The sequence below is a fragment of the Phalacrocorax aristotelis genome, chromosome 1 (genome assembly GCF_949628215.1).
Source record: "Phalacrocorax aristotelis chromosome 1, bGulAri2.1, whole genome shotgun sequence".
In the NCBI taxonomy this organism is placed as follows: domain Eukaryota; kingdom Metazoa; phylum Chordata; class Aves; order Suliformes; family Phalacrocoracidae; genus Phalacrocorax; species Phalacrocorax aristotelis.
Genome location: NC_134276.1, coordinates 4,727,584 through 4,746,070, shown reverse-complemented (window position 1 = coordinate 4,746,070; position 18,487 = coordinate 4,727,584). Strand labels below are relative to the sequence as shown.

The window sequence follows — 18,487 nt, the reverse complement described above, 5'->3', positions numbered from 1 at the left end:
GCGCCGCCTCCAGCTCGGGGCTCCTCAGCACGGGACAGGCACGGGGCTGTTGGAGCGGGGCCAGAGGGGGCACAGCAATGCTCCGAGGGCTGGAGCCCCTCTGCTGCGAGGCCGGGCTGGGAGAGCTGGGGTTGTTCAGCCTGGGGAAGAGAAGGCTCTGAGGAGACCTTATTGCAGCCTTCCAGTACCTAAAGGGTGCTTATAAGAAAGATGGGGACAGAGGTTTTACCAAGGCCTTTAGTGACAGGACAAGGGACGGTGGTTTTAAACTGAAAGAGAGTAAGTTTAGATGGGGCATAAAGAAGAATTTTTTTACAGTGAGGGTGGTGAGACACTGGAAGAGTTTTCCCAGAGCAGCTGTGGCTGCCCCATCCCTGGAAGTGTTCAAGATCAGGTTGGATGGGGCTCTGAGTGACCTGATGGAGTGTAAGATGTCCCTGCCCATGGCAGAAGGGTTGGACTAGATGATCTTTGAAGGTCCCTTCCAACCCAAACCATTCTATGTTTCTGCTAAGCCAGAAACCAGTCTGTAGCACACCTGTGTTCCTGCACACACATAGAGGAAGCCTGATAGGGTAGGAAGAAGCTCATCCAGTGCAGGTTCTTTTCAGCTGTAGTTTTATGAATAATGCAAGCTGGAATAAACTGATGCTAAACTTAGCAATGCTGCCTCCCCCCCCAACCGCCCCCAGGTTCTTGCTGCTTTGTTGCTTTCTCCCCTGTGCTGGCAAAAATGTTTTCTGTATTGAACTGGATTGGGGAACAGGTCTGGCTTAAAACAAGCCTTATTAGGGCCAGTTTTAGTTGTAGGAATATGTAGCGTGGTCTGAGTTGGGATTCTCACTGCGCAGTGCTTCTGGTAAGGTGTGAAGTGGTGAAAACATTGCTGCCACAACCTCTGCTGCTGCAACACAAGCCTGTGGGTATCCTCTTACTTTCTATTGCAGGATGCAAGACTCATTTAATTTAACAGATCCCAGAGCAGTCTGAGGTGGAAACAAAGCTCTTGAGAATGTTTCTTTATTCAGGCATTTTGGGTGTTTTGTTAAGAAGCGTTTACAAGGAAAGAAACTAAGAAAAACATCTGCCATTATACATTAAAAATCACATATAATGTATATGACATGTTCTGGGGATTTACTGGAGTACAGAGGGTAAGCACAACAGCTTTAGGCATGTTATTGTATGAACTATCTTTTAAACACCTGTTACTTTATCCATAAGAATATGAGGATGTCCAAATGATCAGGCTTTAGTTTTAGACTCTTGTTTCTTGCATTAGTTATTGCCTCAGGTGGAACACCCTGCAGAGGTCATTTAGGTAAACGCCTGTCTGGAGTGAAAGCTGAAGTTTCGTTAATCATTAGGTTTATGGCTTTAATATCTTCCATAGTTCTTGTCAGCAGTTGTCGTCCCCTCCCTCCATTATACAGGCCTGGCTAATGCCTTGTCTGTGTTAATAGTCATGCTGTAATTTTAAGAATGCTTTACTTTTGGTCCTCTTTAATTCTTGAAGTTTGTTCATTCTGGACAATAGAAGTAGATGGATTCACATTGGTTCGTCTGATATAAAATCCTTAAAGTACTTGCACAGTTTGAAGTTATTGGCACTACTTGGGTGCTTAGAGTTAAGCAAGAGACAAAACTCATCGGAAAAGAGGTGGTTTGCTTGTTTGATCAGTGCTGTTTTCGGTTGTTCTCTCCAGTATTATAAGATGAGCTGGAAGCTCCCCAGCAGGTACTTTTGGTTTTAAGGGCAGCTTTGTGTCAACTCTTGTGAGCTGGGGAGCAACTAAGGGAATTGTATGCTGGATTCTATTACTTTTGCTTGGTGCCTTGGTATTGACTTTGAATTTTAATGTCTTTTTAAGGGAAGTGTTATTTCCCCCTGAAAAACTCAAATTAAGACCCTAGCCTGACATGCCTTCGCTCAGTTCTACAGTTTGACTGTTACAAAGAACTCATGTGTTATTGCTTTAATTCTTTTAATCAAACTGGACAAGAACTCTTCTAGATTTTGTCTTAATTTTTTTTTCCCCAATGGGTACAGTGTAGCAGTCCTGATTTTGAGGTGTAAAGAGCAGCACCCAAAATTGTCAGAGTGTTAATTTTGATTTTTGTTTTATGTGAATGTGCAATTTTTCACCTAATGATGCTGCAGCCAATTGTTTTGTTTTAGCAGTCCAATGGCTTGGGGCATGTAAACAACTAGTGAAGAAGTTTCAGTTGGAACCTTCCTATAGGTGATACAGCAACAAAAATCAGTACTAAAATCATCAAAACAGCCTTAAGTGTGTTATTGTAAAGAACTGTGCATTCCTAGTCTCTTCTGTTGCAGTAAGAAGTGTTTTGAAGGGACATCACTAATAAGAATATGTAAGTTTCTAAAATGCTTTTCATCTTCAGAGCACTTTTGCTGCTTTCTGTATTCTCAGCTCTCCAGAGATGCAGGTAGATTTTAGTTATCCCTGCTGTTCACAGGAGGAGAGTTGATGTCTCTGCCTAAGGATTTGTTCCTCTTTGCTTTGAAGTCAATAGAAAAACTGCCACTTTTTTAATTTATTTTTTTGCCCCTAAAGAAATATTTCCTTTGATTTCAGCAAGAAATAGAAATAGGCCTGAAGTAGCATGTCCAGCTCAGCTGAAAGAAGAGCATCACTACACAGAGTCTATACCAAGAAATAACAAATTCCTTTTTCTTTTACCTCTAGGGCTGGGTCCGCTCTGTCCGATCCCAGAAGGGAGTTTTGTTCCTGCATATAAATGATGGGAGTTCTCTGGAAAACCTCCAGGTGGTTGCTGATCCCAGCCTGGAAAATAGGTTCGTCAATTTGAGATACCTGGAGAAATATTTGTGTTGAACAGTGTTTAGAGGTGTCGCTCAGGCTTCTTTTCCTGTCCCTGTGACTCATGAAGCTGCTGGAGGAGCCTCCAGCAGCTGGCCCCTGACCACAGGAAAGGCACTTCAGCAGTCTGGGGGCTCTGGATGTGTTTTTAGGATGGAGGGCATCTGACTACTCTGTCTCCACTTAGTGGAGGCCTTGTGGTTCAGTCGCTTCTCCTGTGTGATTAATTTGAACCTAATTTTCTTAATAGCAGTAGCAGTGTGGCCATTCTGGACTATTGTTGGACTTGCCTGGAAATCACACAATGTAGCCAGGGGTAACTGTCCCCCAGGTTTTTGGAGAGCGCTGCTATTCTTCGTATAACAACTTGAGGGCTGACTCAGTACTCATGCCCCCTAGATAGGTGTGCCTGTCTGTTAGAATAAAATAATGCACTTATTTTACAGTTTCATTTTGCTTGTTACTCTTGATTGTTTTTTGGGGTAGTTTCGGAGGTTTCGGGATGATCCAGGAAGCTTCTGCATATAACTTGATTTTTTTTTTTCCTAATTTTTTTTTCCTATAAGCCTGGTTTGTCCCCACCAATAGCCCCTTCTAATGAAAGCCTGTCTCTTTCCCACTCACTAATCCAACATTCCTACCTTGTCCTAAATTCTTCTATAGCTTTGTGAATCTATTCCCACCTATCCATTTAATGATTTAATAATTTTTCACTTCATCACTTAAGCCCTATGGCTACAGTATCTCTTGTGGTCTCAAGTGGTCCAGCTAAATTAACAGGAATCCTTTCTGAATGTAGTTGACTTTGCATCAGCGTCTAGTTAATCTGTTCTTTTTTCTTGGTTTCTTAGAGACCTGACTTTTGGAAGCGCAGTGGAAGTGCAAGGAAAACTGGTCAAAAGTCCTCATAGGATGCAAAACGTGGAGCTGAAAGCTGAAACCATCCGTGTGGTGGGACCTTGTGATACTTTGGTATGTCACTGCAGCAGGAGTCCAACTGGTAGGACCACTTTGGGAATTAATTTCAAAAGATCCAATTATCCAGCATGCTTCAAACTATTTTCTTTAAGCCTGAGTGCTCCTGTGGGCTTTGATTTGCCAGGGATGTCTATAGGGTATGACAAAGCAGAAACATGGGATCACCATGAAAGCTGTCTTCAGAGGCAGAGCTGTTTCTACGTGGAAACTGGCACACATGCTGGCATATAAGAGTGTGCATTTGTCCCACCCTGAAGTAGTTACCTGTGCCATGTGGTTTACCTGGTGGGTAGGGGCAGCAGGACTGGCAAAACACTCCAGATTGTGCAGGTGGAAGAACTGTATCTGCCACAGGCACATTTGGAACCGGCTTGCTGTTGTGGCAGTGAGATGAGCAGCTGGCTTTCAATGGGGCTCTACATCCAAAAGGTAGAGTATTTCAGAGTGCTGCTACCTTCTCTTGTATTCATGCCTCTTGCTCAGCTGCAAGCATTATAAAATCCACAAATAACTAGAAAAGATAGGCAAAAGCATCTAGTCCTTCTCTGCTCTGTAATGATGATTGTGGGATTTGTGGGTGTTGGTCCCTTCTCCCAAGTCAGTAGTGATAGGACAAGAGGAAACAGCCTCAAGCTGCATCAGGGGAGGTTTAGATTGGATATTAAGAAAAATGTCTTCCCTGCAAGAGTGGTCAGGCAGTGGCACAGGCTGCCCAGAGAGGTGGGGGAGTCACCATCCCTGGAGGCATTCAAAAAAAGTGTAGATGTGGCACTTCGGGGCATAGTTTAGGAGTCGCGGTGGTGTTGGGTTGACGGATGGACTTGATCCTAGAGGTCTTTTCCAACCTTAATGAATCTATGATGATTGAGTTTTAGTAGGCAGAGGTGATATTCCATGAGTAGCAATAAAACTATATTGACTTCAGGTTCTCTTTTTTTTTTTTTTTTCTTCCTGTTTGTAGTCATTTCCCCTGAAAAGGAAGGGGAGGCACCCACTGGACTATGTCCGACAGTTCCCTCACCTGCGATGCAGAAACACCACACTTGGCTCCCTCTTGAGAATCCGCAGCGAAGCCACTGCAGCCATCCACTCATTCTTCCAGGTAGCCCATTCTGTACCGAGCCTTACGTGTAAAACACTCCCCCAGTTTGGCTTCACAGGAGCACATTATGAGGGAGGGAGTGTAACATCTTCACTGCAGGCTGTGGGTTTTGGACATGGTGGTTTTCTTTCCAGACCTAGGCCTGATGGAGGCGTTGGCCAGACTGTTGCTTACGATCAGGTTAGCCCATCTGTGGTCTTGTTAACATCTTTCCACTCATTTCCTGTTAGTTATTTTATCTCTTTCATTAAGTTGCAATATAATTTTCTGCGAGTGTGTGTGGTCTGTGGAACACAACGTAATATGGAGTCGTTTAACCCACCCTCAGCAGTGACCTTACGGTCTTTGGACAGAAGCCTCCTCCCACACGGAAAAGTCTGTGATGCAGGAAGGCTACCAACAAACTGACTCAGAGCTTCATGTTATTCTTCTTGGTTCTTACCTTTCTGTTACTGCATTACAAGTCTGTGTGGATGCTCTTAGCTGAGATTAGGAGACTCCTGTTCTCATGCATTTCAAACTGGTGGGTGGGAGGCACCTGCATGTTCTGGTGTGTCACTCTTAAGCTCTGGGCATGGCACAGTCTTTGTTCTGGCGGTGGTGGCAGTGAATTAACTCTGGTTCCAGATGCTGTATAGAGACCATGCGGTTCTAAGTCCTCTAGCACAGCTGAGCCCTTTCATTGAAAGCTGCTCAATGAAACAAACACGTTTTCACTTAGATAAACTGGCTTTAGTTTGAGTAGAATCATATTCAGAGCATTCTGATTACAAAATTCATATGTGGTAATTAATGTGGCCCAAAGAACGGGTCAGAATTGTTGAGATTGAATTTCTGGTCCTGAGTACGCTGGTATTTGTCATTTGTAGTGGCAAAGAAGGCTTGCTTGCTCTAGGAGTTATCTGTATGGAATTGCATAGTATTTAGAAGATTTTGTTGTTGTTGTTAAGAGCCTAGTAGAGATACTTTGTCAGGTAAAGGTGCTGTTGCTTTCAGCATTGTGCCAGCTCGTATGACAGAACCCAGCTCTGCTGGGAATTGGTCTTCGCTGGTGTCAAGCCACTAGATGGCATTGCCTACAACAATTTGATTTCAAACATGCGCAAGGAAGCCAGCTGAGATACAAAAAAGCATCTTATTCTGACAGAGACTTTTCTTCTCCACATTACCTCCAGCTCAGACTCTGACATATCTTACTGTTTAAAATGCTCAAGAGCTGAGCAGTATTAAAAAGTATAAAATGTCATTAATTTAGCAGCAGCGACTATGCTAAAGTTATTTTTAAAGGGATAAGGAAGATTTAGTCCCAGACCTGATATTTACTAATGCTTATGTCACGATTCTCTGAGCACCAGGGACGTCTCTGGTTTGCTCTGCTGCTGATGGAAGGCAAGCAGTCTTTTTAAATTGCCGCCTACATCATCCCAAGAACATTACCATTTCCAGCTTGACAATGTCAGAACATACAATAAGTAGAAAACATAATTGGAGTGTTTTCACTGTGCAAAGCTGTAAAGAGCTTAATGGTGAAAGAAAATAAGTGGGTTTTTTTGAATGCACACTCAAAATTATCTAGATTCCCTGTAACTTTAAAAACCTTTTATTTAGCCCATTCATTTCCAGCAGTGAATGACTAATGCCAGATGCCTTTGGTTTGGATGTTGAAGGCTAAAACGTCATCTCTGAATCTTCTCCTGAGTATCATGGCCCATGTGGGATAGGAACGTTGTTCCTAGGCACAGTAAAATAGTCGCAATGTGAATGGCAATCTCCACTTTGCACATGAACCAACTTCCAGTTTGTCAGAGCCAGTAATGCGACTTGAAGTATTTTAGGAGCTTTTAAAAGGGGAACTATGCAAGAGGTTTTATGGGATTCTCATCTTTCAGACCTGTGTAGTTCACAATCCCTTCCAAACCATGTAAGGAATCTTTTGGGTGAAATGTGCTTCTTTCCTCTTACAGTGGTAGCGGTTGCTGTAATTTAGGCAATTTTCCAAAAACTCATGTAGGGTTGGGAGGACACACGATGAGGAGGCCTCTGGAGTATATATGTGATTGTGGCAGAGGCCTGCATTTTGTATCGATAGGCCAAAACTGTCTTCCCTGGGCAAAGCAAGTAGTTCTGGCTGCAAAACTTATTTCTGTGTGGTGATTGGATCTCAGCGAGGAGCTCCTGCCAGTCACTCGGCAAGCCAAGGTCTTTGCACCTGTAACCAAGGCACCTAGAGCTGACTGCAGGGACTTTGCTCCCTCTAGGTCATGTTAGAGTACTTCCACAATTGTATTGCATGTCTGTACGAGCTTTTTAGTCCAAATCTGTTTGATTCTCAGAATGGGCAGTAAATACTGCTCCTGTCATCTTAGCCTTTTAACTGGTTGATGATAAGGACCAGGACCTGTCATGTGAATGGTCAATTTGTATTGTTCAGCTTAAAGCTGTGAAACCAAGCTTTTAGAAACATGTGCCTTTTTAATTTTTTTATTAGTATTTTGCATAAATAGCCAATGGATTGTGCTATATGATTGTCTGTATCAATGTAATGCTGGCACACCCTGGTTTTAAAGGGGTTCCCTTTGTGCTAGGCATTACAGTGATGCAAGAGAAAACAAATCCTTTGTTCACAGCTGAAATCGGCTAGTTCCAGGTTCTTGTTTACCTTGACACGCACAGGTATGATCTCTCTGCTCTACTGGTAATCTCTGTAGTGAGACTTAAGTGGGGAAGGTGACATTTAGTAAGTCCTGTTGCCTGTTTTGCCTCTAACATGCTGTATGTGATTGTCTGAGGTCCCCTTTATGTACCTATCCACTGAAAATTGGGTTGCAACTCATTTAAAAGCCTATGGCTGTACTTTAGAGAAACCCAGAGAATAGGGGCTCTGTCTTCATACAGCCTTGCTGGTTTCGGAGGCCTCTGCTGGATCCATGAGCTGTTATGGGAATGGGTAATTTCTCCAGGTACCTAGAACGTGACCAAGCCAGGGTATAGCCCGTCTCTTAAAGAAATCAGTTTGACTTTGATATGTCAGATCATGTGAGGTGGGACTGACATTTTCAAAGTGGCTAGGTGTTTTTAAGGCCTCTCCCCCATGCAGTGTGTGTCATCTAACACACTTAATGATTTCTCTTAGTGGAGAGTGTCCTCTGCCTAACCACCAGCTTCCAGAAAGCTGGAAGAAACTCAGTTGCTGAGGCCATAGGCATGAATTTGTTTGGAACTGCCCAAAAATGTAAAAATACTGGAGGAGGTGAAAAGAAAGGGGAATGGTGAGGAGACGGGCAGTTGCAAAAAACCCATAGTAATGGCATAAATTTCATTTCTTTATGAAACATGGAGGAAGAAGCGCAAATAATAAACATTGATTTGCAAATTGTGCTAGCATTTAGTTAGTGCTCTGTCTTTGTCCACGTAAGGCAGGAGTTGCCTAAAAGAATACTTATGCTGTCCTGGTCGGGGACTAATAGCGGAGTTATGATGTGTGCTGGTTGATGCCATCCTTGAAGTTGATATTTAATATCTTTAGCTACTTAACTTTAGTGTTCTGTCCATTCCAGGATAATGGCTACGTGCATATTCATACCCCCATAATTACATCAAATGACTGTGAAGGTGCTGGGGAACTCTTTCAAATTGAGGTAAGTGGGGTTGTGTAAAGTTTGTTTCGATTTTTGCTTGCAGAGCAATTCTGGAGTTATTGAAGGTTAGAGAAAATGTTTGTCCTTACGTACTTCTGTGATTATTTTTTAATATAGCAGTCCCTTGCTTCAACTAATACTTTAGAAAGAGTGAAACAGATGCATTACTTTTTTTTTTTACTGCTGTTCTGTGCATTCATCAGCACCTTTTGTACTGATGAGGTTTTTCTATCCCTGATGCTATGGAAAAGTTTACAAAGAACAGCAGAGGGAGGTGGAACATCTTGGCAAATAGAAAGATGTGATCATAAGAGCCCAAGAGATGGGATGGGATATTCAGGATAGCCTGCTACATGCAAATATTTCTTAGCTTGGAAATGAGGAATATAATTCACCATGATGTAAGTCCTTAAAAGAAAGTCAGCAATACCTAAAACTTTTTTTCACCTGTGTGTGTATTCCTCCCTACAAGCTGCTCCTGTTGGAAGTGTTGGAATTCTCCCCCAATGTTGCCAAGTCTCCCCATCCATCCACCCAATTACCGCCACAATCTATCATTATGTAAAGTACTTCACGTCTTGGGTCAGTACCTCCTATGAAACTTAAATACAGTTATAACCACTGAGATCTTCCCCACAGATTTCTCATGGTTCCTAGCCCCCACATCAATGAATCATAAGAAATTCCATCTGCCTTTCATACTTCTATATTTGAAATTTACTATTCTGTCTCAAACAATTACCTCCATTGCCACTTATGCTTACTGGCTCCAGCCTTGCTGGTGAATCATCTGTAAGCCAAAGAAAAATTGTTGAGGTAGCAGTTGCTCGCTGTGGGATCACGTCTTCCACTCTCTGCACAGCCTCGTGACAAAAAGCCTCCCTGTACTGGTTCTTCAGGATCTCGAGGTCTAACCTGTGCTACTAGTGATTCCCTTCCAGACCAGTACATGTGGCTCAGCTTTTTTTCTTGCTGGGACAATAGAGTTGATTAGCTAAACTAAATTGTTCCTCTTTAATTGAGTTCCCTTAATGCTACCAAAGGTTCGTTCCAGGCTGTTGCATGCAAATTAAGATGTGAAAACAAGTGACACTTAATGATGAGAACATTATACAGTTTGCAGCTGTACAGTGTATTACATCTTTGGTACAAATTGTATCCACTTGAAAGCTGTAAAGGATGCAGCACTACAGCGTAGGTGGCTGGTAGTAACAGAGGCACTGATGCAAATGTTGACTGAGGTGCTAAAGTGTGAGTCTGAACCTTGCGAAAACTGGATCTTAACTGAATGCATAGTTCAAGGCAAATCTCTTGCTCTCTCTCCAGTGTGATTGCTTAGGTGTAAATAATACCTGTCTTGGAGAAATGTAGTGACAGCTGTGCTTGAAGGTGTGGAGTAAGTGTTGAGTCAGATCCCATTAAATGGCCTGTGCCACAAAGAAGGGGCTTCAGAAACCCACTCGCTGCTGGGAAGTGGGAAGTTCTCCCTGATTTCCTGTTTGTTCTTTGAGCACCGCTTCATTGTCTGGCCTCCTTTAGGACTTCGTTTTGTTTATGCAAAGCTCAGTTCAGAATTGGTCTTGGCTAGCAGAGATCCAAGACTACTTGCTATCCCACTGTGACCGCTTCACTGGAGCAGTGACACTGTTTCTTGACAGTGAAAAGCTGGGGAAGATTAAGCCTTCCTTGGGCCGTGCATGTGAAGCTGTCAGAAATAAAAATAAGGGTGTGGTATTTGCAGCAAAGCCCACAGTCTCTGTATGCTTTTAATCAAACCAACCATCTTTGCATTCTCCATCTGCTGTATTCAGCCACTTTTAAACCAGCCCTTAATGCACTGCTCGAACAGGCCAAGGGAGAAAATAAATTCCTGTTGCTCTTGTATTTGAGCAGTAGCCAAGACTTACGGAGATGGGTATCAGTGAAATCAACCTGCAAATTAGATTCTTCAATTTAAAAAATGTGTAAATCCTGGACTTAAGGTTTTAAGACCAATCCTCTAGTTGCAACCGCAATGTAAATTGGTGTCCTATTGCTCCTGAACTTGTAGTAGTTATAATACACCTGCTGCTTACAGGTTGTTTCTTCTGCCCTTTATTTTTTTTCAGCTCCCTTGGGTCGTGTATAAAACCAAAAATCTCACCAGTTTAGCTGTCCTGCTGTGGGTGGAATAAGTTGAAAACTTTGACTGAGTAGCCTTTAGGATGCAAGTAGAAGCTGCTTTTGCACCTACTGTGAACCCTCGCCTTTTAATAGCTGACTTCTCCTGACTGGCACAATTTTAATCCTCTGACTAATGTCTGGTGGCTGCTTAGGCCCATGCATTCTTTGGAGATTGTGGAAAGTGAAGAGAGTAGGAGTCTGTTTTTACATGAGACTTGAAGAGATGGAGAAAAAAGTTGAGTTAGAAGGAAAAGGCTTTTTGAAGGCGTATGATCTTTATTTCTAGACCTCTTAATCCTGTAGGATTTGTGTTTGTTTATATGTCCAGCTTCCTCATTATCTTTGTTTGGTTTTGGGCATACTGATTAGTCTGTACATAGCTTTGGCTGGGGTGTTCTCATACTAGGACTTGGGATGGGGGAGAATCCCTTCCCTTTCTGCTGGGTAAATCAGTTCAGCCAAATATTTTTAAAATGAAGTACTGTAACAGTGAAGAGAGGGTGGTAAGCAGAGGAGATCTTAAAAAATAAATAAATCACAAGACAGTAAGAACTCCAGAGAGTCTCCACTTGAGATTTTCTACACCTGAAAAGTATAGGTTTGAGAAGTTTGAGGAGAAACTGCCAGAAGTGTGAGAACAGCCAGGCAGACCCTAACCCACGTGGAGAACATCAGCAACACCAGCTTGTGGATTTCTGCACCTGGTTGGAACCCTGGAGTAGGGGAAGCCTCTTGCTTATGCTGCCTTCTTTAAAGTAAACTTACTGAAAACACCAGAAGAGTTTTGAATATTGAAAGCTGGGTTTTAGTAGAATGTAAAGTAGGACGAGGTAATTTTTGAAATACGGAGAACACAGATCAGCAGGGTGAGACTGCCCTTTTTATTTTAATTTAATCTGAGAATAATTCCTCTGTACCAGCACTCTCGGCACCTCAGGGCAGATCCTTTCCTCGCATTTTTCTTCTGAAGTCTAAAATTCTTAGCAGCTTTGTATGCTATAAGAAACTCTACTCAGTTCCCTTCTGGGGCTGCTTCCTAGGAAATCTGCCCTTGTTTTGTGTTTGTGACCCGGCTGCATGTCTGTTCCCTGCTCTTTTCAGTAGCCTCTTGCTCTGTCTGCAGTGTTGAAGGCTCCCTGCTTTCTGGGTCTCTTGCTCTGCCTTTTCCACTTTGCTCCTTGGAAAGTTTCCTTGTTTGACTGTCCTCAGCTGGTGTGGAGAAGAGGCCCTGGACAGCCACTTTCCCTGCTGTCCAGCTGCAGCCTTTTAAAAGAGCTCAGCATGCAGTGAGTTACAAAGCACAACATCTGTATTGGCATTCACAGCTCTTTAAAGTAGATCTCACATGGATTTTGTGTTGCCTGGGGCCTTTTTCCTTCCTGGGGACCTTGCTCTGTGTTTGAGTGCTGCATTCTACCTGTTGCCCCCAGCAGAGTTGTGTGTTCTGTATCAGGCTTGTCTCTTCCTACGTGCGTACCTCAGCGTATCTGGTGTTGTCTGACTGAACCCAGCGTCTGGATCAGGCTATTTCATTATTATTTGACTATAAACCCAAAAAAAAATCCAGGTATTGTTCTTCTCTAAAATATATCCAGACATTGTATGGTGGTTGGCTTTTTGGATTTTTTTCCCCACCTGCTCACAGGAGCGAATGCAACTTTCTAGATACCTGAAGGGTGCAAGTTCATGGCTGTGCCCACTGTAGTGCCAGAAATATGTGCCTGCTGCTGAAGATGCAGAAACTAACTCCTACCGTTCCTTTGATAATGCTGAAAAATAGCCTTGTTAGCACCAAGGAAGGCTGGGATCTGCTGGGGAGAATCACAGTTAAGTGCCACAGTATTAGTGTCTGTCAGGTGTTCTCCCCTTAGAGATGCATTGCAGTATGGGAAGCAGCCAGTCCCTGGGAGACTGGGACTTCAGAGAGGTGCTCAGCAGGATCAGGATAAGCTGGAACTGCGCTGAGGGAGGGCTTGCTCTTGCCTTTTCTAGCTCTCCCAGTTTCTGCTCGTCTCTACCTGGTTCATCTCTGCCTGTAATTCCAGTCCGTATTTATGAGATGTTTGTCTCACCAGAACCAGCTGCTATTGCCCAATGCAAGTCCAGCTGATCAGAATTAGGACTGGAGTTGCAAGGAGGACTTCTTGGAAGTCTAAGAAGGAAAACCTGATCATGTTTGTAATGGGACATCATGGAAGACAGGTCTGGATTAAAGACGCAGTGCTGTGAAGCTTCAGCAGTGTGGTGTTGTGGGCCTGGGCTATGAGCTTTTCAAGTCGTCTCTGATCCCTTTGTGCGTTTGGCTTGCATAGCGTGAAAGACAGAATCAAACGGTTTATACTCTCCTGAAGCTAATTGCCTCAAGTAAAAGTTAATACAAGACTGACATCAAAGGGAATAATTTTAAATTAAATCATTAGACATTTGAGGAGATGGAGAACAAAACAGGTACTAAATCCAGTTGTTCTCGTATTTAGAATGAGAATAAAAAGCCTTTGATGATGATGTCAAATCCTAGTATGTTTATAGCACGTTTACTCTGAGACACCAAGATGTTGCATACTGATTCCCCCTCCCTTTTTTCCCCATTGTAATTTGGGTAGTTTTTGACTAGGGAAGGGAGAGAACTTGAAAGCAAACACATTAGTCCCCCCATATCTTTTATCAAGTAGGTATTTCGGGTTTGGGAAGTGGGAGGAAAGTCCATCTAATTGAAATAAAAGCACCACAATGTTGTCACTTTATTTTGCTAGTCACGGACATGAAAAATGATCTCGCTCAGTGTCAGCAGTGAAGGGATAGCATCACCTACTATTTATTATTTGTCTTCTGGTGACTGTTGTTGTTTACAGTAAAGAAGCAAGCTTCATCTAAAAGGCTGAGCCTAAATCTGGGGCACAGGCACTTGAAAACATTGGCCTGATCCTGTGCTTGAATGTGTAAAGTGGAGTTAACCAACTCCAACAAGTGGGTTAGTCAGTATTTGTATGTGTGAATTTGCTAATTACAGGATACCCCCTTGCTGAAGGGGTCCCTTCTGAAGGAAAAGGGAGGCATTTCATTTTCCCTGCATAGTAAGTGGATTGACTTTTGCAGCTCACAACACCCATTCATCAAGCTTTGTGTCTCAAAATGAGGGAGAGGAAGTGGGCAGCTAAGGAGAGGCGAGGCAATAGGATGGTGTTGGGGGAGTAGAATTTTATCTAAATATTGCAATGTTCATTCTTCAGCTTCTGTTGGAACCCATCCAGGAGTTGCCCACCATGCAGGCAGGCATCTCAGGATCTCAGTGGCCTCTGAAAGTGGCTGCAGGTTTTTCTAAGTCCAGTTGAGCTGCAGATTTTCTCACACTCTTCCTCCAGTCGCTTACTGTTGTGTCTATTTTCCCTTTGTCTCCCTGAGATTACATCTGATTTGGAGAATTAAAAATGACACAAAGTCATTATAAATAAACCCAGCCCCAGCTCCTGGAGACAGCTGTATCCTGTTTGTGGATTTGGGGGGGGAGTGTTGAGATTTCATGGCTGATTTCTTCTGTTCTTTTCCTGCTTCCAGTCTGTTTCTTTCTCATTGTTTAGAAGTCGCATCCTACAGGATTAGGTAGGATTTTTTCACTGGTGGAACAAGGAATGTAGCTGAACTACGGTTGCACTAGGAGAAACGGGAGTGGTACGTGGCTCTTCTCTTTAGTGTTCTGGCCATGTCTCTGAGGCTGTTATGTGGATGTTTGTATGTTTATTAATATCCTTATTGTTTCTGAGCAGTTTTGGGTTTATTTGAAGAAAACAATAGGGGCCTGCTTCTGCAACCTTGGGTGGTGTTGTTTGGGTTCTTGAGAACTGCAAACCCCATGAAACAAAGGAAGCAGTCCTGGGGTTACAGCCACAAATTGTCATATCTCCATTGATCTCTGGAGCGAGGCAAGCTTGCTCTTTTCTTTATGGTGATGCTGTGAAGAGATAAAACTGCCTTGTGATAAAACTGCCAGCTTTTTGAGAACAAAAGCAACACCTCCCAGATCATTGAGAAAAATGGCAGGTTGTAGAATATCAAAGGGTGGCAAACAAGCCTGAGCCTAGTAACTTCCCTGTGACAAAGCGAGGTGGGGAGCAGGGTGGCTGGAGGCAGTGGCATACTTAGCTGAGCTAGCAACGCTTAGCATAACTCCTAGGAACTACACTTCGAAAAGTGGGTATTTCAGACTTATCTTGGAAGAAAGCATTGGTTTGGAAGTGAATGTAGATCAGCCAAACCTCAGATTAGCTTGGAAGCTTCCTTCTGTCTTTCTCATGAACCTTTGACTCCTCCAAAGCTTAGGGGTGATACTGAAATACAGAAAATGCTGAAACAAAAATCTCATTTGTCTTCATGGTTTTTTAAAAGTCACAGAATTGTGACCTCTAGAGATCGTCTAATCCATGTCTCTGGGCTCAAACAGGGTCGGCTAGAGCAGGTTGCCCAGGACTCTGTCCTGCGGAGTTTTTAATATCTCCCCAGATGGAGACTTCGCAGCCTCAATCAGCAACCTGTTCTAGTGTTTGACCACCCTCTTGGTAAATAGAAGTTTATTCTTGTATTCAGGTGAAATTTCATGTGTCTTTTTTTAATATCTGTGCCGTTGCTCATCTCAGCAAGCACAGCTGAGACGAGTCTGCTTCCTTCTTCGTTCCCTTCCATCAGGTATTTATACCCATGGATAAGATCCCCCTGAGCCACCTCTCCTCCACTCTGAACAGTCCCAGCTTTCTCAACTTCTCTTCATGTGAAAGATTCCATTAATCACCTTTGTGGCCCTTTGTTGGTCTCACTCCAGTACGTCCACGTGTCTTTTGTACCGGAGTGGTGAGCACTTCGCCCAGCCATCTTTGTGAGCCACCAGTGCTGTGCAGAGGGGAGGGATCCCCTCAGCCTGCTGGCAGTGCTCTGCCTCATGCAGGCTGGTGACTTTCTTTGGTCAGCTTGGTGTCTGCCAGGGAAATGGTGAAGCATAGTCTTTATGCTCAAGTAACTTCTAAAGTGCTCAGTATAAGGGTCTTCTAATTTTTCCTTTGTGCCTGTAAATTAAAAAGAAAAAATATTCCATCGCTTTAATAGGGATTTTTTTAGACCATTTTTCATAATGAAACACTGAACTTGCTAAATTTTCCATTACTCATAGTTTTTTATGCTTAAAATATCTGGTGACTTGAAAAAAAAAATACACAAAAGCTGAAATGAAACGTAGTTTGGTTTTAAGTGCCTGTATAATGTGTAAATGGTGATGTTTCCAACTCCATATTGTTTCAGTTCTGCTTTTTTTGAAGACTGAATAACAAGTTGTAGGGTATTGCATTCCTTTTTTTTTTTTTTTTTCCTGATCACTGTTGGTCTTTTTGCAATGGAAACAAATTAATTTTTTGTGTGAAAAGGAAATAGCACTGGTTTTAAGTCTGCTGAAAGTGTGTGTACCTGACATGGAAAATACTCCTCCATTTTTCTCATCAGACTTGAAATTGAATTTTGAAGGCAATGCTGCGTGAAGCTTCTGACTTCCAAATGATAGAGATTCTTCCCTTCTGCCCCTCACTGTTCATCTTGGTAGGAAAGAGAAAAACCAATACTTACAGTTGGAGACTGGGTTTATAGACTGGCATTTAACGAGAGGAAATGGCCTCAAGCTGCATCAGGGGAGGTTTAGGTTGGATATGAGGGAAAATGTCTTCCCTGCCAGAGTGGTCAGGCACTGGCACAGGCTGCCCAGAGAGGTGGGGGAGTCACCGTCCCTGGGGGTATTTGAAAGACGTGTAGATGTGGCACTTTGGGGCATGGTTTAGGAGGCCTGGGGGTGTTGGGTTGGGGGTTGGACTTGATCCTAGAGGTCTTTTCCAACCTTAATGATTCTGTGATTCTATGATCTTTCCTTTGTATGTTGCTGGGCAAAACGTTCCTCAACAGATGTTCCAGACAGATTTTCATTTTTGTATGTCTGCATTTCCCAGAAACATGGGATGTGGTTTCTCCACCTGCTCCCAAACTTGTAGTTAGACGAGCCCTTAGCTATATTCATGTTACTATACTGGGGAGCCAAAAATCAGGGGCTACTCTAGAAAACCTGCACTTCTACCTCTATTTTTCTTAGACTTGCTTGTAGAATGGTGAATATGTTCTTCCCGACATTTCATTTTATGTTTTGTTACCTCCTTCCTTTCTACAATGTCATTCCTAATTCAGCTCATGGATGTTTAAACATGTAAGTTACACAATTCTTTGAGTAAAACTTAGAGCTCCTGACATACCCACGTACAAAGGCAAGAGGTGAGAAGTGAAGAGCCACATATTCTTTTAGCTTTGTATGAACTCTGTGCTACCCGCAAAGTTCTGGGCAGTCAAACTCCACAAAGCTGTGTCATTTTTAACAAGTTACTTCCCTCTCAGCTGAACTGATAAAACTAATTGCTGGGGATCCAGTTTACAGTCCCTGTTAGTTTGAGAAATGTCTGAAAGAATTGCATATCCTTCCTCTGTGCTGGCATGTCCAAGCTTTGCTGGTGACACTGGGGGTACGTCCTGCTGTTCACAAACTTGTTCTGCAAGTTGTTGTGATACCTATAACCCATACCCTTGTAAGTCACTGAAAGTGGCGGTGGGAGCCATAGTGTTTCTCACGTAAAGTATGGCTTTTCACTACAGATACATTATTTGCATCAGACCCCTAGAAAGAGAAGTCACCAGGAATGCTTTATCTTGAGGGTTTTTTTTCCTTAATGTGTTTTGCTTTAATAGGTTTTAGAGCCCATCAGCAGTCTGAGCAAAGGTGTAGTATGAGCATTCTGAGCATTGTAGTATGACTTACTACACTGTTGGATTCCATCTCGGCAGTGTTTGGGTTAAATCTCATGGAATTTCTTAAGAGTAAAAAGGGAAAATAAGCTGGGAGCTGTGATTTTTAGTCAAACACCAACAGTCTAACTTCTTGCTCATGTTTTGACTTACAGACATCAAATGAGGCAAGGGAATCTGCGGAGAAGACCCATTTCTTCAATGTGCCCGCCTTCCTGACGGTTTCTGGCCAGCTCCATTTGGAAGTGATGGCGGGGTGAGTAAAATGAGAAGTTTTTGGCTTGGCCTGTGGGATCTTCTCAGTCAGTAATTTTGCCCCATTGGTATCCATTAGGTATCTGCCATGTGTGCCAGAAACTAGTTGAGTATCAGTGACTGGATGATGGTGTGAGAGGCCAGCCTAGGCAGGGGAAAATTAGACTGCTTTTTAATTCTGGTCTATGAACTAGTTTTAAATACTAGGAGTCTCCTTCTGCTTGCCATGGATTGGGAATATTGGATGGAGACATAATCTTCATGGGAATGACTGTAAGATTGTTGCTAATAACTGTAGTACCTTAAGAGTCTTTTGTCATTCATATCTGGCATGTCTCAGCAAGAAAACCTTTTCCATATTAGCTGTCACATTCCTTTTCTTTTTTACTCCTTTTTCCCCAAGCTTCCTTTTTCTGTCTCATTCAGTCTTCCTGTGGTGTTTCTTCCTTCTGCCATTCTCACTTCTCTTGTTTCACGGCTTTCACACTTGGTGCTTTGTTCATTCTAGCCACTAAAGTGATCACAGTCAAATATTTAATACTGACTTTGATTAAAAAAAAAATCCGTAAGCTTTTAATGTGAATATTTCACTGAGATTGTTAGGGGTGAAAGTGTCAGTCTGTCAGATGGTTCCTTTTGATTAGGGGGTTTGGTCCTCATCTATGCTGAACTTTCCCAGTAAATTA

General features: G+C 42.9%; 1 protein-coding gene across 2 annotated transcripts in view; it reads left to right on the top strand.

The window, feature by feature from the left end:
* NARS2 (asparaginyl-tRNA synthetase 2, mitochondrial) overlaps window positions 1-18,487 on the top strand; it is a 54,749-nt gene that overhangs the window by 1,013 nt on the left and 35,249 nt on the right. For both annotated transcript variants that reach the window (XM_075075865.1, XM_075075784.1), the window contains exons 2-6: window positions 2,712-2,821; window positions 3,698-3,818; window positions 4,786-4,926; window positions 8,484-8,564; window positions 17,702-17,802. In XM_075075865.1, coding sequence (XP_074931966.1) covers window positions 2,712-2,821; window positions 3,698-3,818; window positions 4,786-4,926; window positions 8,484-8,564; window positions 17,702-17,802 — 554 coding nt within the window. The remainder of the gene's footprint in view (window positions 1-2,711; window positions 2,822-3,697; window positions 3,819-4,785; window positions 4,927-8,483; window positions 8,565-17,701; window positions 17,803-18,487) is intronic.